The sequence below is a fragment of the Babylonia areolata genome, chromosome 11, assembly GCF_041734735.1.
Source record: "Babylonia areolata isolate BAREFJ2019XMU chromosome 11, ASM4173473v1, whole genome shotgun sequence".
Classification (NCBI taxonomy): Eukaryota; Metazoa; Mollusca; class Gastropoda; order Neogastropoda; family Buccinidae; genus Babylonia; species Babylonia areolata.
Genome location: NC_134886.1, coordinates 27540856 through 27564056, shown reverse-complemented (window position 1 = coordinate 27564056; position 23201 = coordinate 27540856). Strand labels below are relative to the sequence as shown.

General features: G+C 45.2%; 1 protein-coding gene across 1 annotated transcript in view; it reads left to right on the top strand.

Annotated features, from left to right (window-relative positions):
- Positions 1-22960, top strand: part of LOC143287198 (uncharacterized) — a 63209-nt gene extending 40249 nt beyond the window's left edge. The window contains exon 3 of the mRNA XM_076595142.1: positions 22935-22960. Within this exon, the coding sequence (XP_076451257.1) occupies positions 22935-22960 (26 nt within the window). The remainder of the gene's footprint in view (positions 1-22934) is intronic.
- Positions 22961-23201: the final 241 nt, after the last annotated feature.

The following is a 23201-nucleotide window of genomic DNA, read 5'->3' as shown; positions in this document are numbered from 1 at the left end:
TGGGTACCTGGGTACAGCCGACTGACGGCTGCCATTGGGCGCTCATCATTCGTACATAGAGGCGAGGAGGAGGAATCATATGTTATGACATGTCACACACACTTGTGATTGTAGGCAGAAAGGCGAACAAAGGATGAACATTAATGTATTCCAAACTTCAGCTTGCAAACGTTTTGGGTCGTCTTGTGCCCTCCTCTCGACCATTGCAAAGTGCATCTAAGCTGAACTTGTACGACAGTCACACTGGAGTGTTGGCCTACAGGTAACACGTCCACCTAGAAAACGAGAGAATCTGAGCGTGCTGGTTCGAATCTCATATTCGCCAGTATTTTGTCCCCCTCCACTAGACTTTGAGTGATGGTCTGGACGCTAGTCATTTGGATGAGATGATATACAGAGGTCCTCTGTGCAGCATGCACTTAACGCACGTAAAAGAAACCACGGCAACAAAAGGATTGTCCCTGGCAAAATTCTGAAGTAAAATCAACCTCGATAGGAAAACATAAAATTCCAGGCAGAAAAACTACACGCCAAAAAAAAAAAAAAAAAAAAAAAGGTGGCGCTCTCAGTGTAGCGACGCACTCTCCCTGGGGAGAGCAGCCCGAATTTCACATAGAAAAGTCTGTTGTGTCAAAAAGAGGGTAATTCAATACAATACAATACAGTACAATACTACGTTGCGCTGTGCTGCTGTGTCATGTGTCTGCAAATGGACAGATACTCTCTGCTGTGCACAGCCATCATAACTCACGGTAAACTATTCGACATAAAAGTGCGAATGGCAATGGTGTTTAGGCTGACGTCCTGGACCCTCAACTAACCCACACACCCCATTTACTCACCCACACCCCCGACGTCTCCCCCGCCCCAACCCCCTCCTCCATCACCACACACCCCATTTACTCACCCACACCCCCGACGTCTCCCCCGCCCCAACCCCCTCCTCCATCACCACCCACCCCATTTACTCACCCACACCCCCGACGTCTCCCCCGCCCTCACCCCCTCCTCCATCACCACCCACCCCATTTACTCACCCACACCACCGACGTCTCCCCGCCCCCACCCCCTCCTCCATCACCAGCCACCCCATTTACTCACCCACACCCCCGACGTCTCCCCCGCCACCACCCCCTCCTCCATCACCACCCACCCCATTTACTCACCCACACCCCCGACGTCTCCCCCGCCCCCACCCCCTCCTCCATCACCACCCACCCCATTTACTCACCCACACCCCCGACGTCTCCCCCGCCCCCACCCCCTCCTCCATCACCACCCACCCCATTTACTCACCCACACCCCCGACGTCTCCCCCGCCTTTACTCCACCCCCTCCTCCATCACCACCCACCCCATTTACTCACCCACACCCCCGACGTCTCCCCCGCCCTCACCCCCTCCTCCATCACCACACACCCCATTTACTCACCCACACCCCCGACGTCTCCCCCGCCCCCACCCCCTCCTCCATCACCACCCATCCCTTCCCACCCCCTTCACTCAACCCCCCAGGCTAGGAGATATGATTAGTCACGTTGATGAGCTTCACTGGAGAACCAGCGACAAGAAAATGTCAAGACACATGAACGAATTCCTCACAAAACGTTCCTAGATCCCGTTACTTGTCATTTTCAATTAGGCTACCTCTGGCTTACTCATTTCCCTTTCATTTACATGTGTTTAAAGTTGGAACGGGTTGTGTTCACGTTCATTAATAATATATATATATATATATTGAAAAGTCACGAGCAAGGGCAGTCGTACATCTTCGTGGTTGTTTGATTTAAAAAGTCATTTGAGAGAGGGTGGGGGGTAAGGATGGGAGACAGACAGACAGACAGACAGACAGAAGACGGAGAGAAGGCGAAGAATAATAACAACAAAAGAAAAAGAGAGACAGACAGACAGACAGACAAACAAACAAAGACAGAAACAGACCGACACAGAGTCAGACAGACAGAAAGATCAAGACATAGATAAAAGTGGTTAGACAGACAGAGACCAGATTCATATGTTTTACTCGCAATGCCATGGCCCATTAGAGGAGAGAGCGCACAAACATGTAAGAAACTTATCTTAATTAGCATGGTATAGTTGCACATTGTATTTTCATTGTTTCTAGAGATAAAAATAAAAATAAAAAAAAGAAAGAAAGAAAGAAAAATCTTCTTCTTCTTTTTCTGTCTTTCTTTCTTCTTTTTTTTTTTTTTTTGTCAGTTCTGATGGGCTCCAACGTTCAAGGTCTGTGAACAATCTTGCTTTTACCCGATAACGGACATGTGTTATATCATAAAAGCTAACCAATGTTAGCTTTGCATGGTTTGAAATGTGTTTTCCAGTGAAAGGATAAGGCACACAAAAGACAAAAGAAAAAAAAACCCAAAACATTCCTACCTCCTTCTAACTATAAACAACATAACGAGCACCGGTGTAAAATGTCAAAGACCCAAAAATAAGCAGAAGAAAAGTGTAACAAAGAAAACATCGACGGAACAGAAAGAAAAATGTGCATTCCTGAGACGACATAAGAAATCAAAAGATCTGTTTCTTCCAGACAGAAGAGTTTCCTCTTTCTTCACAGAATGACGTTCCTATTTATGACTGAGAACAAATGTACATGTGTGCGGGTTTTGTTCTGTTTTTTGCGAAAACCAGACGTCTGATCGGGTCAGTCGGATGCGGAGAACACGAGATACAAAGTCCTAGACAAATAAGGAAGGAGAAGAAAAAAAACAAACGACAGAAGTAAACATGAAAACCAATTTTTAAAAAAAAGGAAAAGAAAAAAGAAAGGAATAAATAATGTGGAAAATAAGAAAATCGGTCAAACCTGGCCAGGGGGCACAGAGCTACAGGCGCAGCTTTGGGGAGACCGCCACGACCTGGAGAAGACCGTGGGTTACATCGTGGCGACAGGGGTGACCGTCTGACGCAGCCAAAACATCGAACGCAGAAGAAGAAGAAGAAGATGAAGAAGGACATGAAGGGGAAAATAACGACAGAAAAGTGAGTGGAGAAGTTGTGGACGTGACGAAGCGGTGGAGTGGTGGCCTAGAGGTAACGCATCCGCCTAGGAAGCGAGAGAATCTGAGCGCGCTGGTTCGAATCACGGCTCAGCCGCCGATATTTTCTCCCCCTCCACTAGACCTTGAGTGGTGGTCTGGACGCTAGTCATTCGGATGAGACGATAAACCGAGGTCCCGTGTGCAGCATGCACTTAGCGCACGTAAAAGAACCCACGGCAACAAAAGGGTTGTTCCTGGCAAAATTCTGTAGAAAAATCCACATCGGTAGGAAAAACAAATAAAACCACGCAGGGAAAAAAAAAAAAATGGGTGGCGCTGTAGTGTAGCGACGCACTCTCCCTGGGGATAGCAGCCCGATTTTTACACAGGGAAATCTGTTGTGATAAAAAGAGAAATACAAATACAAATAAACTGACGGGCGCGGTGGCCAAAAATAGTTTAAGCTCAGGATTCTCGGCCGAGTTTCCCCGAGTTCTTCTTCTTCTTCTTCGTTCGTGGGCTGCAACTCCCATGTTCACGTGTATGTACACGTGTGGGCTTTTACGTGTATGACCGTTTTCACTCCGCCATGTAGGCAGCCATACTGCGCTTTCGGGGGTGTGCAGGCTGGGTATGTTCTTGTGTTTCCATAACCCACCGTCATGGATTACAGGATCTTTGATGTGCGTATTTGATCTTCTGCTTGCGTATACACACGAAGGTGGTTCAGGCACTAGCAGGTCTGCACAAATGTTGACCTGGGAGATCGGAAAAAAAACTTCCACCTTTACCCACCAGGCGCCGTCACCGAGATTCGAATCCGGGACCTTCAGATTGGTCCAATGCTTTAACCACTCGGATATTGCGCCCGTCTCCCTGAGTTCGATCCCTGGTTTCGGAGCACCTGGTGGGTTAAAAGTGAGGATTTTTCAGATCTTCCAGACCAACATCTACGCAGACCTGCTAGTGCCTAAGCCTCCTTCGTGTGTATACGCATGCATAACATCAAATACGTACGTTAAGTATCCTGTAATCCCTGTCAGCGTTCAGTGGGGTATGGAAACAAGAACATACCCAGCATGCACACACACACACACACACCCGAAAACGAAGTATGGCTTCCTACATGGCGGGGGTAAAAACGGTCACACACGTAAAACCCCACTCGTACATACGAGAGAACGTGAGAATTGCAGCCCACGAACGGAGAAGGAGGACGAGGAGGAGGAGGAGGAAAGACGGGACACGGGTTTCAATGCCATCAAAGGTTCTTCACTGCAGGTTTCTTCTTCTTCTTCTTCTTCTTCTTCTTCTTCTTCTTTTTACCATGGCCGACTTCTACCAAGAGTTCAGTGAGCTGTGGGCTTAGATAGATAGACTGGGACCACACAGTCGAGAATCGTCTCCCCTGGGAGCTCTGCTCATGTTTCCTGACCAACACTGCACGTGTCTGTGTCTCTCCAGCCTGGGAGACACCAGGACATAAGCATTATGAAAGGAAGCGTGGAGCAGAACGTTATCGGGTAATGTGGTTGAAAATTAATGGCATGACACTGACATCGCTGTGCACGTAGACTTTGTTAACAGCCACTCTGTACAGGGTGTCCAGAAAAGCTTCACATGAACAGTCTCTTGGAGCTAAAGCTATACGGCATTGCCAACTCTCTCTCTCTCTCTCTCTCTCTCTCTCTCTCTCTCTCTCTCTCTCTCTCTGTCTGTCTGTCTGTCTATGCTAACAACGCTTTCCCCTTGTCCCAAGACAGTAGAAGAGTAGAAAGATTCCCTGCGAGATTCCGTGCATGTACAGCGAATAATGGGTGCTTCGCCTATGTGGCATTGCATTGTATGTAATGTGTTGTATCGCTTCGTATCATATCGCATCGTATCGCATGGCATCGTATCGTACTGTACTGTATTGTATTGTATTGTATTGTGTTGTATTGTATTACTTCTTGTCACAAGAACATACTCTGTGTGAAATTTGAGCTGTTCTCCCCGGGCAGAGCGCGCTGTCAAGTGCAGCTGCACCCACATTTTCTTCCTTTTTTTCAATCTGCGTGCAAGCGTACTTGTTTCACTATAAGAGTGGATTTTTCTCCAGATTGTTTTTTTCATGGGACATCCCTTCCGTTGCCGTGGGTTCTTTCACATTCCCCTAAATGCATACTGCACACGGTACCTCGGTTTATCGTCTCATCCGAATGACTAGAGTTCAGACCACCACTCAAGGTCTAGAGAGGAGGGGGAAGAGAAAACTGTGGCAAGTGTGTTGGGATCCGATCCCGCACCTTCAGAAGATCCTCTCGCTTCCCAGGCGGACGACCTTATCAATGGGCCACCTCCATAGCAACTGTGGAGAACAAGTTTATGGGGTACCAAAGTGTAGTCGTTGCCTTTACTCGGGTGAAAAAGATCAGGTTGTGGATGTCTCTGCAGCAGGAAAAGATCCCACAAATCTCCTGGGAGATGTGTCAGCTTACATGGTTGGACTGGCTCGTGGTAGTGGTGATGGTGGTGGCTAGAACCTCGGTGATGGAAACACGCAGACCTGAGCTGAAGGCAGCCAAACAAAAGAAAAGTTGTAAATCTGATTTTGCAGTCCTGTCTTCTTCTTCTTTTTCTTGTTGGAGGCTGAGGGGGGGACAGAGAGAAAGGCCGATAAAACGGCTTGTGGAAACCAGTGAACCAGTGAAACTGGTCAAGATAGTATCATCTGAAAGAGAGAAAGGAAGAAGTACAGTCGCACGCGCGCGGGGGAGGGGGGGGCGCGCACACACACACACACACACACACACACACACACACAGATCTCAATATAGACATATGAACATAAGATATATATGATATACATATATATATATATATATATATATATATATATATATATAATATACGGAGACTGACAGACAGACAGAACTCATTATTTATCATTCCTGACATTTCCGTGAAAGATTCTGTTCATCCCTGAAGTAACCAAAAACATAGACACAAACTAACATCAGTTTAAAGCAAGAAGTTTGTATGGAGAAAAGACACACAGAGAAAGGCGTACAGACAGACTGGAAGACACAGAGACACAGAGAGAGAGGGACAGACAGAGAGGGACAGAGAGAGAGAGACAAAGAGAGAGAGAGAGAGAAAACCACCGTCTCAATCTAAATCAAACACCTCCCCATAACAGTAGTGTAACAGTGAAAGATCTATCCAAGGTACACAAAACGTGGAATGATACTCCCTAAGTCTCCTTCTCTCGTCTCCAGACCTTGATATAATTACATTTTCACACCGAGAAAGATCGAACTGTCTACACACACACACACACACACACACACACACACACACACACACACACACACACACACACACACACACACACACACACACACACACACACAGAGGACCGACGACACAAACCACCGCAAGATTCCGGTTGAAAAGGACGCGAAGGGAGACCACTCGGTAGAGACTTCTTTGTTTGAGGAGGACGGGAAGAGTGTACCCTGAAGAAGAGTGACCCACCCACAAAACGCGGCAGACAAAGCAAATATACTCGGTGATGGGGCTAAAAACATGCCCCCCCCCCACCCACCCCCCACCCCCAGCCCCCACCCCTCCCCCCGAGGCAAACTCTCCCAACACTGATCAACGGACGGTATTGTGTAAGTCAATGAGATCGAGATTACTACGGATCTAATTAATACACCGACACCAAGTCGTGTCCCTTTATCTAGACGCACTATATATACCCTGTAATCTTTTCCCCCTCTTTCATTTCTTGGTGTAGGAAGGAAGGAAGAAAGGAAGAAAGAAGATACCTATTGCATTCTGTGTGCAAAAATGTCAAAGCATGTCTCTGTTAAAGTTTGAAGCATGTTTAACGTCAAAATAAAAAATGAAAATAAAATAAAACGTGTGTGTGTGTTTGTGTGTGTGTGTGTGTGTGTGTGTGAGAGAGAGAGAGAGAGAGAGAGAGAGAGAGAGAGAGAGAGAGTATTCATTTCTTAATTCCTCATGAATACAGTTGATAATCTACGAGCAAGCACTTGTAATACCATGGCTAGAGCTTTGAATTATATATATATATATATATATATATATATATATATATATATATATATATATAAAGTATTTGATTAAACACACTCAAAGACAAACACTCACACGCAGAAACAAACACACAGACACAGACGGACACAACCACACACACACACACACACGCGCGCGCGCGCGCGCACCAAAAAAGCAAACAAAAGAAAAAAAATTCACACACACACACACACACACACACACACACACACACACACACACACACACACACCAAAAAAGCAAACAAAAGAAAAAAATCTCACTCACACGCACACACACACACACACACACACACACACACACTAACACTAACACAAACACACACTTCCATATCTCCTGGCCACATACCCACACTCACACTAAGCAGCAGGGGGAAAAAACATCACAGAAAAACAAAATCCGCACACAAGCCGAGATAACTAAGTTCAAAGAGTGCAAAGCACTTTCCCTGTTTACGGCTAGACAATGACATTAAGGTGGAGGGAGGGGGGGGGAGGAGACAGAAATAAAGACATGCAAAAAGAAAATTAATTAGAACGATAAAACACGAAGAAAAAAACAACAGACAGAAAAGAAAATTAAAACTGATAAAGTTGTTTTTGTGATACGAAGAATGACCTTATGTTGAGGTAGGTATATATTCTTCCAGTCCCATTGAAAGAAATAATGTTCGAAAAGAAAGTCAGCTGATCCTCAACCTGACAAAAAGAGAACAATAGCTTTACCAAAAATACACGAATACGTGAGCAAACAACCAAAGCAGTGATACCTGTGGTAAAGAACTAATCAATAAGACGAAAATGGAAACCGAAAATAGTGGTAAAAGCAAACAAACAAGCGCAACAGACCAAGGGTTAATGAGTAAGGTAAAGGAGGGGGGAGGGAGGGATATTTTCAGGGGGCTGGTAGGATGTGCAGGTAAATTTGGTATATATAGGTGGCCATCGCTGTGAGTTTAGCTGTTTCTATGATCGATGCATGTGCGACGTGTGTGTGTGTGTGTGTGTGTGTGTGTGTCATCGTCAGTAGTAGCAGCAGTAGTGAGTAAGGTAAAGGAGGTGGGGGTGGAGTAGGGATATTTACGCTGACATGTGAGTTGAGCTGTTTGTATGATCGATGCATGTATGACGCGTGTGCGTCATTGTCAGTAGTAGTAGCAGTAGCAGTAGCTTCTTTTTTTTTCTCTTTTTATGAATTTATGCATGTACATGTGCGTGCGTGCGTGTGTGTTTGTGTGTGTGTGTGTGTGTGTGTGTGTGTGTGTGTGTGTGTGTTCACAATATTTTACAGAAGAAGAGGAAAACGGGACCTGAAAGACACAAACGTACTCGCAAAGTTATTCTGGTTGAACCCAACAAGCATAGAGCAGTGATGAGATCATGCGTGCAGCAGACAGCTCCCGCTGAATGCGGGACGCATCCAGCATTGACCTAGGAAGCCAGAGAATCTGAGCGCACTGGTTCGAATCCCACAGTCGCCAGTATTTTCTCCTCTTCCACTAGACCTTGAGTGGTGGTCTGGACGCTAGTCATTCGGATGAGACGGATTCGGATGATCCCCATAGATTGTTGAACCTGGAGGGGTACACTCTCTGGGTGTCATACCAGACAGCAGCTGAAGTTGGTGATAATGAAAGCACTTTATCGCTGTCCCATTTGCTCCTTCCATGCAGAAAAGCCGATGCCACAAGCGGTTCTTGTCTCCATAATGGCCCCTTGTACAGCAGCAGTTATGCGTCCTCGCCTGTGTATGAGATTTCCCTTTTGGGTCTCTTGTCGGAGAAATGTCTCGACGAAACTGAACTGTACTTCAGCATCTTTTTCAATGCTGTTGCCTTTCCAATTCCCAATGGTCTTGAAATTCTAACACGTGGAAAGAAATCACATACAAAACAGCAAGTGTCATGGCGACCAAGATATGGATGGCCTGAATTATCATCCACCATATTTACCTTCAAACATATGTAAACGGTGCAGTCGGAGCGGATGTTTGATTGTGATACGTAACGTGTAGCTGGGCTTTTTCTTCTTCTTTTGTGTGTGTGTGTGTGTGTGTGTGTGTGTGTGTGTGTGTGTGTGTGTGTGTGTGTGTGTGTTTGTTGTTGCTGGTTTTTTGTGTTTTTACTATTTGTTTTAGTTGTTTGTTTTTTGTTGTTTTTTGTTTGTTTGTTGTTGTTTTGTTTTTGTTTTGTATTTGTTTTGTTTTGTTTTTTTGGGGGGGTGGTTTCAAGCCACGGATTTCAGCCTCCAGACAAAAGCGCCCGTCGACGAATTAAACAAAAATCATTTTTAAAGATTTATTTCAGGACTGAAACACAAACGGCCTTGCCAAAACAATCCTCCAAGGAACTGTTGAGGAGGGACACGGGGAGAAAGGCAGAACAAAACGATCAGAATGACAACACAGCTGAATGGCCAGTAAAAATCATTTGCAGAGACGCGCAACCTTTGGCACACAATGGTCAGACCTCCGAGGAATCTGGTGAACTGTTGTCCCTTCTGTGCTGTGCCCAGCGAGTCTCACAGAGTACAGGGAGAAATAGAAGAGGAAGAGCGTTTATAACTCACATGATTCGTTTCGAAAACAATGTTCTTCCTGTTGTGTCAAACATTATTTCTGTCGCAATTTGTGGTGTATGGTTTGAACCAGATTGTAGGCGACCGAAAACAGTATTTCTGATGTAATTAGTGGTGGGTGATTTGATCCAGATTGTACTGAAAACGTTATTTCTGATGTAATTTGTGGTGGGTGATTTGATCCAGATTGTACTGAAAACGTTATTTCTGATGTAATTAGTGGTGAGTGATTTGATCCAGATTGTACTGAAAACGTTATTTCTGATGTATTTAGTGGTGAGTGATTTGATCCAGATTGCAGGCTACTGAAAACGTTATTTCTGATGTATTTAGTGGTGGGTGATTTGATCCAGATTGTACTGAAAACGTTATTTCTGATGTATTTAGTGGTGGGTGATTTGATCACGATTGTAGGCAACTGAAAACGTTATTTCTGATGTAATTAGTGGTGGGTGATTTGATCCAGATTGTACTGAAAACGTTATTTCTGATGTATTTAGTGGTGGGTGATTTGATCCAGATTGTACTGAAAACGTTATTTCTGATGTATTTAGTGGTGGGTGATTTGATCCAGATTGTACTGAAAACGTTATTTCTGATGTATTTAGTGGTGGGTGATTTGATCCAGATTGTACTGAAAACGTTATTTCTGTTGTAATTAGTGGTGGGTGATTTGATCCAGATTGTACTGAAAACGTTATTTCTGATGTAATTAGTGGTGGGTGATTTGATCCAGATTGTACTGAAAACGTTATTTCTGATGTATTTAGTGGTGGGTGATTTGATCCAGATTGTAGGCAACTAAAACATTATTTCTGACGTAATTAGTGGTGGGTGATTTGATCCAGATTGTAGGCTACTGAAAACTTTATTTCTTTTGTAATTAGTGGTGGGTGATTTGATCCAGATTGTACTGAAAACATTATTTCTGACGTAATTAGTGGTGGGTGATTTGATCCAGATTGTAGGCTACTGAAAACTTTATTTCTTTTGTAATTAGTGGTGGGTGATTTGATCCAGATTCTAGGCTACTGGTTCTCAGTGCAGGTCAGTGGTATGTACACGTGTTTTTCATTTGCTACAGTCAGTCACCGTGTCCACTAGGGGCTACGCACTAGTTTGTAGCGGGCATTGTTCTCAGCTGCAGTATACACTGTATGATAGTCAGTCGTGTACGGCAATGACCATCAGAACAGCAGAGAAGGCAACTGCTGTCTGGACTATATGTGCTAGAATTTGTTACCATAGTGGAGAGTATCTTGCCCAAATTATACCCCCACTCTCTCTCAGCCAAGAGGGCTTTAGGACAATCGGCGTTGGGGTGATCTCCAAAGGCCAGCTAGCTCCCAAAAGGCTGGAGCACTAAGTGCCATTGCATCTTGCCTCCAAGCTCGAGAGTCATAGCCCTTCAGAAAGGACTAAGCTGTAAATCAATGCCCATTGCAGTGGGGAAATCATGGATCATACAACCCTCACTTTGTTGTGGGTTCAACAGCAAAAAGATAAAACACATAATGATAATATAAAATAAAAAAATAGGACACAGAATATATACATGAAAGAATGGATTAAAAAAAACATGAAACACGGCCTCCTCCCTGCTCCTGCCCTTCTCAAAGAAACGGAGACTGAAAAAGAATAACGACGAAAGAAAGAAGAGATGTAAAGAAAGGCGAAACATAAAAAGACACTAGGACCAGAAACGAAACAAAACAAACAAACAAAATAAAACACGGGGAGTAGACAAAAACAAACAAAAGTGCGGTGGAAAATAAAAAGGAATCGAAAAAGGATTAAAAGACAACAGAGAGAGGAAAAAAAAAAAACGAAAGAAAAGAAAGGGAAAGAAAAGAAGAAAGTGACACTCTCTCTCTCTCTCTCTCTCTCTCTCTCTCTCTCTCTCTTCTCTCTCTCACACACACACACACACACACAAGCGCACACACACACACACACACACACACACACAAACACACACACACACACACACACACAAACACACACACACACACACACACAAACACACACACACACACACACACACACAAGCGCACATACACACACACACACACACACACACAAGCGCACACACACACACACACACAAACACACACACACAAGCGCACACACACACACACACACACACACACACACACACAAAACACACACACACACACACACACACACACACACACACACACACACACACACACACACACACACACACACACACACACACACACACACACACATGACAAAAGGGACAGGCAGAAAAGAAGAATAAAACAACAGAAAGACAAAGGATAGCGACGAGTCCAAAACACCGACGGTATGAATAAATCAGTCGACACCTAGACCAACTTTCCAAACAAGAAATATATACCCACAAGCCTCCCGAAGACAAAAAAGGACAAGCAGTCTGGTCACCCTTCTTATTTACTTTACAGTCCTGCTGTCTCCTTCACCATCCCTGGGGCAATGTTTACTTCTTCTCCGATGAGACAGTGCAAAATTTACAATGCATGGTAATCTTTTTTAAGATGCCAAGAGGTTCTTCGTTCCGCTTTCTTTTTTTTCTTTCTTGTTTTCAACTTCTTCTTCTGCTTCTTCTTCTTCTCCTTCTTCTTCTTCTTCTTCTGCTTCTCCTTCTTCATGTTCATTCTATGTGTGTGTGTAGATACGTACGTGCATGTAATGTACCAATTGTTCTGTTCTTCGCTTTGTTACCTTTAGTAGACTATTCCAGTTACTATTCGTATTCGTCGTTTTATTATTTTATTTTATTTTATTTTATTTCTTTATTTTTATGTTTTGTGTCGTTCTTTATTTTTATGTTTTGTGTCGTTCAATGCACAGAAGTGTAAAAAGGCCTTTACTGTGCCTAATTCTTTACCCATTAAAGATTCATTCATTCATTCATTCATCTTTTTCTTCTTTTTCTTTTTCTTCTTCTTCTTCTTTTTCTTCTTCTTCTTCTTTTTCTTCAGCTTTGGCCTGATCATGTGTTGGTTGACTGAGCTAAAGAATCTCTTTGTTGTTGTTCTTGTTGTTGGTTTTGTTGATCATCTTCTTCTTCTTTGTTCGCTTATTTATTTATATTCTGTTCATCTAATACGATGATATCAGACTGAACATACATGATATTATTATTAATTGGATTATTATCATTTCTGTCATAATGATGATGATGATGGTCATTATTCGTTAGAAATCGACATTTCTGTATAATGTAGGAACCCCGGTTGAAGTGTCCTGTACATTCCAAGGGATGGTCGCCGGTACAATGGTTTACCCCAGAGACACAGCACGACGCATTAGATGTGTATTTATAGTAAGCTTCCACGGAGGTCACCACGCTAACTGAAGATATTGATCCTGAAATCCGGAGGTAAGCTCATCATTGGAACTTTGTTTTAACAAAAAACATGTATCTTTTTTTTTTAATAATCTAAAAAAGATGAAGGTACCTCTGAAAATCGATGAAAAATTCCCTTCTTCTTCAGCCTTGACATGACTGGGCTAAAGATTCTTCTTGTTGTTGTTCTTTTTGTTGGTGTTGTTCTTGTTGTTGATTTTCTTCTTCTTCTTCTTGTTCTTCTTCTTGTTCTTCTTCTTGTTCTTCTTCTTCTTCTTGTTCTTCTTCTTCTTCTTCTCTTCTTCTTCTTCTTCTTCTCCTTCTTCTCCTTCTTCTTCTTCTTCCTCGTTCATGGGCTGCAACTCACACGCCTCTTAGGCATCCATCCTCCGTTTCAGCAATTACAATGTCGTGTTTGCACTGCCCACTGAACACAGACATGAATTACAGGATCCTTTAACTCACTCCATACGAACGGCGAAAGAGACGACGTTAACAGCGTTTCACCCCAATTACCATCATCAAAATATTGCAAGCGGAAGGCTCTTATACTGAAGGGGTGATTGTTGACAAAGAATACCACAGTTCGGAAGCTAAAGGTTGTGTCATTCAGACACCCACTGGACATCCGAGGGGTCTGTGTTGAGGAGGACTGGCCGTACTGAGTGAGTTAAGCGCTTTAATTAACTGGAGTTGAGTGACGGCCTAGAGGTAACGCGTCCGCCTTGGAAGCGAGAGAATCTGAACGCGCTGGTTCGAATCACGGCTCAGTCGCCGATATTTTCTCCTCCTCCACTAGACCTTGAGTGGTGGTCTGGACGCTAGTCATTCGGATGAGACGATAAAACGAGGTCCCGTGTGCATCATGCACTTAGCGCACGTAAAAGAACTCACGGCAACACAAGGGTTGTTCCTGGCAAAATTCTGTAGAAAAATCCACTTCGATAGGAAAAACAAATAAAACTGCACGCATGAAAAAATACAAAAAAAAAAAAAATGGGTGGCGCTCTAGTGTGGCGACGCGCTCTCCCTGGGGAGAGCAGCCCGAATTTCACACAGAGAAATCTGTTGTGATAAAAAGAAATACAAATACAAATAATTGCTTGGCAGTCCCGCCCATCCCTTTTCTCTTTCTTTATTTCTTTCTTTTCTTTCTTTCTTTCCTTCTTTCTTTCTTTCTTTCCTGCTGTGGTTTGTTTTGTGGTTGTTGTCGTTGTTTTTGTTTGTTTGTTTATTTTGTAAGTGTACTATATGACATGTGTGGTATATTTCTGTTGTAGTAGTTAGACTTTGATTGTGTGCAATTTATGGTATACAAAGTATGTTACTGTTGTATTCAGTATGACTGTTATGATTCCTATATTTCAATGTACATGTGTCACACCTCTTCAGTAAGGGGCTATGGCCTTTATTTGAATAAAACATTTCGTTCGTTCGTTTTCCTGCTGTACCACCTACCCCTCCTCTCTCCTGCTCACCACCCCCCACCCCTAACCCCCCACCCCTGAAAAATGAAATGAGAGGATCTGAGGGATACTGATATCGCATTCCCGAGGGAAACTGAAAAAACCTTCCCGAGGGAAACTGGTATAGCGTTCCAGGGATAGCGTTCCCGTGGGAAATCGATATAGCGTTCCCGGGGGAAATTGATATAGCGTTCCAGGGATAGCGTTCCGAGGGAAGTTGATATAGCATTCCCGAGGGAAACTAAAAAAGCGTTCCAGGGGAAATTGATATAGCATTCCCGGGGGAAACTGAAAAAGCGTTCCGGGATAAACTGGTATAGCGTTCCAGGGATAGCATTCCCGAGGGAAATTGATATAGCATTCCCGATGAACGACAGGCCAATGGAAACAAATTTTCGATGCTTACCTTACGTTCAAATCGTCATGCTGTGTGTGGGTGATTTCCACAGTTACGACACTGTACTGCTGATGTCTATGATGCCAGTGACAGGGAAAGGTACAGATAAATCCTTGCGGCAGTTTCGAACACATAGCTGAAAATAATTTGTAGTTTCCCTGCAATGAAATCGACCACCATCTCCACCACCACCACCACCAGGGAGCTTGGTAACAGTGCTGGTCGTGTGGATGAGAGAAGGAACCCGAAGTGACTTAAGAACTGTTTTGTTTGCGCTCGGTAAAGTACCGATGGCAACAAATGTGCTGTCGTTTGCTGCACTTTGTAAAAACACACTCTGTAGAATACAAGTCAAGGACGCATCAATCAACAGGCATTTAGGCATAAAACGGTGTGTTGTAGTTTACAGATGTTCCTTGCGTCTTTCTGTCTGTCTTGTCTGTCTGTCCCTGTCTGTCTCTCCCTGTGCCTAACTGCGTGTATCTCTCTCTCTCTCTCTCTCTCTCTCTCTCTCTCTCTCTCTCTCTCACGCACACACGCGCGCGCACACACACACACACACACACACACACACACACACACACTGACTGAAACCATTTATTGTCAGATTAACTGTTTGTTGTACTGGCATTTTCGCAACAATTTGTTCCACTAATTAGAATAATGGGAACTTTGCTCTACAAGTAAATCTGACGCTATCACCCAAAACGAAACACTACTTTGGATTAAATAACACACACACACACACACACACACACACACACACACACACACACACACACACACACACACACACAAACATGCACTCGAAATTCGAATTTACAGCCCAAGTCTCCTTCAAAACAAACGCAAATAATATGTGAAATTCATGTATATGTATGTGTATATATATATATATATATATATATATATATATATATATATATGCCTGTCTGCGTGTGTGTCTCTGTGTGTGTGAGAGAGAGAGTGTGTGTGTGAGAGAGAGAGAGAAAGGGGGGGATAGAGAGAGAGAGAGACAGACAGACAGAAGAGAGAGACAGTAGAGACACAAACATACATACATTCATATATACATACACACATACATTCTCCGATCTCTACCGAATCAGGAAAAAAAATTCTCTAAACCTGAATAGCACAATCATGTCCCGGACAGACTTACAGACAGACAGACTTAAGGACAGACAGAAAGACAGACATTGGTCAATGGCACTGCCGGAACACTAATATTAGTTCACACACTGCGCATCGGCAAAACCTCTGCTTCCCCATCACACCCCACAACAAGAAGCCGGAGGGGAAGAACAACGATCTGATTGGTTTGGGCACCATCCAATCAGTGGAAACGTAACACCTTGGGGCGAACTAATTTGCATGCTGGCCGTCGTGTGACTGTGTGATGGTGATTTGCCGTGGGGAGTATGTGATCTTTCTGTCTATGTCTCTTTTTCTTTCTTTTTTTTTTCTTTTTTCTTTTTCCCCTCCGGTTTTTCGTTACCGTTCCTTTATCCCTGTCCCTGTCTCTTTCTGTCTGTCTGTCTGACTGTCTGTCTGTCTGCCTATCTGTGTCTTAGTATCTCTGTCTCCGTATCCGTCTCTGTCTCTGTCTCTGTCTCTCTCTCTCTCTCTCTCTCTGCCACATGTTTGTAAGCCAGCGATTCCATTTTTAAAGGCAAGGAAGACGTTATGGGTGGCTAACTCGTTTGATGAATAGGAGGAGTTTGTATTATACTCCATGTTTGGTGTTACATATACTTACCATGTCAAACTGATACAAACTAGGCCTATTGGTTTGCTCTGCTTGGCCAAATTTCGCGCGGCTAACAGTGAAAAGACGGGCCCGCCCGCTCTCAGCCAATCAAACGCCTCTAAAAGCTATAAGCGCTGAATCATTCCGTGGCCATCGAAGAATATGCCCCATGAGAACCACGGCGGAGACGCGGGGACGGACGGGCGGGCATTCGAGTTTGACATGGTAAGTATATGTAACACCAAACATGGAATATAATACAAACTCCTCCTTTTGGTGTCCTATACTGTACCATGTCAAACGGATGCAGAATTTAAAGCAAATGGAGGAGGGCAACGCCTACTGGTTCGTATGGGGAGCCCTTGTAACTGAGACGGCAGTGTTAGCCGCGACAAAGGAAATCCCCTCGGAACCGTCAGCCCTGGTCATACGGAAATTCCTGAGGTAGAAGTTGATGAAGGGATTCTCAGACCGCCAGAAGGCTGCCTCCAAGACATGCTGCGGTGGCACTGAGTGCTGGAAAGCAGCCGAAGTAGCTATGGCCCGCACTTCGTGTGCTCTGGGATGAAGACAGCTGATATCCCTGTGTGCATGAGAGTAGGCTCTTTGAATGACTTGGGAAACCCAGAGGGAAATGGTGCCTGCAGCGATGTCTTTCTTGTAATTCTCATTGAGGGAAATGAGCAGACGCCTCTGAGAAGAACGCCTATGGCGAGACCTATCCCAATAATATTTGAGACACCGAACAGGGCAGAGATGCCTATCCTCATCATCTTGGGCAAGAATATCAGACAAAGGTCTGACCCTCAGAGAGGGGGAAGGAACCTCAGGGTCTTGGTTCTTAGCCAGAAACTCTGGAAGGAAACGAATAGTGATGGAAGGAAGGAAGGAATTTTTGTTTAATGTCCCGTCACACATATCGGTGATTGAAGACATTTTGTAAAAGTATTTATGAATACACCTGTGTATTATCGGTTAGAAGGGGTGGGAGATGTGGATGAATGGAGGGTTGGGGGAAACTGGGCAAATGAGGGTAAAAATGTGGGTGAAATTTGAAAGAAAAACAAAACAAACAAACAAACAAACAAACAAAAAACCCTCTAAATACAGTTACAGGAAATTACTTAAAGGACTTCGTAAAAGAGAAGTCGTTAAACTGACAAGCGAAACAACTGATAATGAATGCAAAAAGTCAAAAACATCAACGTTCTCAGTCACTTGTGAAGACACACTTTCGTGTACAAAAGGCTTCATCAAGCTACAGTGAAAAATTATATGCTCAATTGTCAGGTTATTAAAGCATATACACTTGACATTAGAACAATACTTGGTCCGTAATGAATTTGATAATAGTCTCAGAGCTAAGCTCAGAATTGCTCTGCGAATCGGACCAAAGTCTGAGAGAGTCAACTGACGAAGTTTTAGACTTGAATTCAAGCACCTATAAAAGTCTCTTTCTAGTATATTGCTTATTTCCTTGTATGACAATGGGTAATATACTTTTATACTATCTATATGATTTTTTGCTCCCCTTTTTGCTGCCCTATCTGCTTGGTCGTAATAACGGAATCCAGTGTGGGATGGTATCCAACAAAAATCAACATTTGTACCCTTCACAAATAGGGAGTGCAATAAATACCTAATTTCAAAAAATAAATCTTCTCTTAGATTATTCTCAAAAAGGAGCAAACCTTTTAAGACAGATTGAGAATCAACACAAAATAGGATATTACTTATTATGATTGGTATATCAACAAGATGATTTAAAGCCATAAGGATGGCCACCAATTCAGCTGTAAAAATAGTGATGGAACCATCTCTGTGGAAGGCCAGATCTTGTGGCATTCCACTAAGACCATGAATCTCGCTTCTACGATGGCCTGTGGCCAGCAACAAAAGGAAAGTGGTCTTGAGGGTGAGGATGTCAAAAGGAATAGTCCCCAATGGCTCGAAGGGCTGTTTTCGAATGAAATCCAGCACCAGGAACACGTCCCAGAGGGGCACTCTTCTGGGGTTTCTAGCTTCCTTCAGAGGGGCACCCCTAGCCACCTCTCTGAGCTGGAAATCCGCTTCAAAGGCAGGACCACCTAGCTGTTTGAATTGTGGTACAGATGGCAGACCTGTACCCTCGCACAGAACTAGCAGACAGGATGAGAACCGAGGAGCAGTGAGCCAGAAAGTTGGCCAGCTGCATGCTCGTAGGGTTCGTAGGGGGAATGCCCTGAGCTGTACACCACCGCAGCCATTTCTTCCAGCGAAAGTCATACAAAGTCACCGTTCCCTGCCTCCTTGCTCTGGTGACTATGGAGAGGAGGTCAGAGGAGGCACACCCCTGGGTCAGCGCAGCCGACACAGAGGCCGACCGAGGGGTCGAGGACTTCAATGGTGATGCTGACAGTTCCAACCGCACAGCAGCCATGAGTGCAGGTGGAGCAGTTGAGGATTGGAATCAGGAGTGCCCGAGCGAGGCTGCCTCAGCAGATGAGATTTGGTTTCAAGTTCCAGGGGTGGAACATGTGTCAGGGACTGAAGGTCCGGAAACCAGGGCTGGGCTGGCCATTTCGGCGCAATGAGAATCAGCTGCGGGCATTCCAATCTGTCTTTCCGTATCACCTTGGACAGAATTGGAAAGGGAGGAAACGCGGAGGCAATCAGACTGCTCCAGTCTAGAGAGAGAGCATCCACTGCCCACGCTTCTGGGTCGGCAACCGAAGAGACATAAGTGGGAAGTCTCTTGTTGAACAAGGTCCACCATCGGTGGAAACCACTGTTCCCACACCCCCTGAAGGCTGTCCTTGTCCAGGGTCCACTCTGTGCGTATGACACTCTTGGACCTGCTGAGAGCATCTGCCAAGAATTTGGCTTTTCCTGCTAAGTGTCTCGCTGAAAGTGCAATGCCCTTGCTGTGGCACCAACGGAGGAGAGCCTCAGTCTGCAGGGAGAGGTCTGCTGAGTGCGCTCCCCCCCCCCCCCCCCTTTGTTCACATAACATGCGACCGTCGTCTTGTCCGTGAACAAGCGGATGGTCTTGCCAGTGGCCTCCCCCATGAAGTGCAGGAGAGCCCTGCGAACTACCTCCAGTTCCAGAATATGATGTGGCATAGGCGCTCCTCCGGGGACCAAGTCCCTGCTGCATGGAGTGAGTCCATGTGGGCTCCCCAGCCCAGGGAGGAGGCGTCTGTGAAGAGTGCCACCTGAAGAGTAGGTGGGGCTATGGGCACCCCCTGTTTCCGAAGAGGGGTGATTAACCACTCTGATGTCACCTCGAGGAACCACTCGCCCAGACATATCTGGGTATCCCATGGCTGAGTGCTCTGGGACCGGCGTAACCTCAGTGCCCTCTGGAGAGAGCGCTTGAGAACCCTGCCCAGGGGAATGAGAGGTGCCGTGGACTCCATCATGCCCAGGAGGGAAGAAAGTGTCCGCGCTGTATCTTGGGAGGAGCGGCGCAAGTGGCTGAGGAGGCCTGCCAGACGGTCCCAGCGATCTGGTGTCAGAGAGACTATCATGGACCGCGTGTCGAATCTCATCCCTAAGAAGTCGAAGGACTGACTTGGGGACAGATCGCATTTCTCCTGGTCCATGAGGAAGCCCAGTTGGGAGCAAAGGTCTAGAAGTCTGGCCGTATGACTCTGACACAGGGCCTGCGACTGGGCCAGGATAAGCCAGTCGTCCAGGTACACACAGAGACAAATGGATTCCGAGCGGACGATGGACACCAATTCCCGCACCACCTTGGTAAACAGGAAAGGGGCAAGGGACAGACCAAATGGGAGGGCCGGGAACTGGAACCCCTTGTTCCTCCACACGAACCTCAGGTACCGACGGGATGCCGAATGGATGAGGATATGAAAATAAGCATCTTCCAGATCGATAGAGGTAGCCCAATCGCCTTGTTGGATGGTCTCCCGAATCTGTGCCTGTGTGTCCATCTTGAATTTGATTTTGGGGAGGAATTTGTTGAGGAGGGACAAGTCCAAAACTGGTCTCCACCCTCCCGAGACCTTTGGAATCACGAACAACCAGCTGTAAAAACCGGGGCCCGGGTCCAAGAGTTGAGATATAGCCCCTATGAGGAGTAGGTGCGATATCTCTTTCTCTAAGACGCTCTCCTGCTCCGTCGAGCTGGGCACCTAAGGAGGAAGAGTGGATCTAAGAGGGGGGCGGTCCTCCGCCCAAGGCAGCATGTACCCCGACTCTAGCACCGACACAATCCCGTCGTTGAGTCCCAGAGCACGCCACTGATGTGCATGCCGGGACAAGTTTCCTAATTGGAGGGGCTGAACGACTGGCGGTGCTGAATCGGGGCCCAGTCATTGAGGGTGCTGCCTTCTGGCCTTGGGCATGGCCGGTCGGCTTGGACGGACCTAAGGTGGTTTATTCCTCTGCCGCTGATTCTGCACACGCTGCTTTGACTTAGGCGGCGTGGTATATGGAGGGGCCCTGGTGGCCGGTCTCTTCAATGGCATAGAACCCTGGAGCCCCTGAGAGGTGTGGGCCAAATATGAGGCCACCTCCCTGTTTGTCTCTGCCCTGTGGCTGACAAAATGGGGCGCATACTGGCCGAAAAGGGAGTGCTGCTGTGCTGGGATGGACCGCAGGGCAGCCCTCTCCTCCACAGGAATGTTAGAGAGGCTGAAAATGGCATCACGCCGCGCTAGCACAGTATTGAAGTGAAGGCTGGTAGCTGTGTCTACAGCTGCCGTGAGACCAGATGCTACCCTATTGCCAAAAGCGTTTAACCTCTGGTCGGTGAAGAGGCCAGGCGGGACAGAGGAAGGAGACCCCGTGTCCTGATTAACCGGACGCTGTTTCCACAGCTCATTAGCCCTGTGGAGGAACGCGTCGAAGAAGGTGTAAGCCGTGGAAACCTCGAGGAGGCAGCGGCGGGCCAGTTTGTCCCACTCAATTTTCATGTATGCAAGAATGTGATTGTGATTTCAATAATGTTATCTTAATGTTAAGTCCTTTCGGTCTACTAAAAGATGTTTACACACTTTGCACTTATATCCCAACGGAAAATTTTCCTCTTTTTTTTCTTTTTTTTATACTGATAATGACATTGGTATTCTTGAAAATGTGGCTGATGTAATTTGGGAGTTAGAGGTGAATATATGTTACTGAGAATTCAAATGAACATAAGAATAGCAAAGGTTGCTCAAGATTGATCTGGTTTATAAACGCACATGTGTTTGTTGTGATAAAAGTGACTCGTGGTACGTATTTAGATGCTTTGAAGACAGTGAACTAGATAAACAATAATATAGTAAATAGCTATTCAACATCTGCACAGCTTTGGAACTAGGTATTGCGAGCGGTGCTTGTAATGGCGACCGTCAGCGTAATGTCTTTTTATCTCTTTGTCTGTCTAACTGTCTGTCTGTCCTTATCTGTGTCTCTGTTTCTTTCTGTCTCTCTCTGTTTCTCTCTATGTCTCTTGTTCCCTCTTTCTCTCTCTCATACTTGTCACCCAGTGTGGCTGTCTGTCTGTCCTTATCTATGTCTGTTTCTCTCTCTCTCTCTCCCTCTCTCCCTCTCTCTATCTGTCTATCTACCTATCTGTCTATTTATCTACCTATCTATCTATCTGTTTATCTATATTTCGGCCTATCTAACTTCTCTATTTATCTTTTTTTTTATCTACTAATTTTGCTTGTGGCTCTTCTTCTTCTTCTTCCACTCGTATGCTCACGAGTGGGCTTTTACGTGTATGACCGTTTTTACCCCGCCATGTAGGCAGCCATACTCCGTTTTCGGGGGTGTGCATGCTGGGTATGTTCTTGTTTCCATAACCCACCGAACGCTGACATGGATTACAGGATCTTTAACGTGCGTATCTGATCTTCTGCTTGCGTATACACACGAAGGGGGTTCAGGCACTAGCAGGTCTGCACATATGTTGACCTGGGAGATCGTAAAAATCTCCACCCTTTACCCACCAGGCGCCGTCACCGTGATTCGAACCCGGGACCCTCAGATTGACAGTCCAACGCTTTAACCACTCGGCTATTGCGCCCGTCAGCTTGTGGCTCGACACGTTGCCTCTTTTATCTCATGTAAGTCAAGAGTTTACCAAAATTCTTTTCGTCTACCTCTATCTATCTATCTATCTATCTCTGTCTGACTGTCTGTCTAACTATCTCTGCGAATTTCATGTAAGTACTGAGAATGAAAGCAAAATGACTTTAAAGAACTACGATATATAGAACCCGGAAACAGCCTCCTCCTAAGAACGATCATTCACGATGCCCGCAAAGTGTCTAGACGTTGTGTCCCCTGTGTACCGCCCTCTGACAGGCTTCCTTCTGGCCGCCGGTACATAACTTTCTTTTCGAAGCGATTAAGTTCACACGTTGGTGTGGAGGCTGGCTGTTCACATCAAAGCAGACTTAAACGTAATAATATATGCTGCTATTTTGTTTCTTCCAAGTCTGACAGTTTGCTGTGGTTGCGCTGTTCCTGGTCACATGACGTTTGTGATGTATGGACGTCAAAAAAGCAGCACCGGTCCTTGCTGAGTGTCGTTATCTTGAGAGAGAGACTCCTCCCTCAATCCGTCTGGGA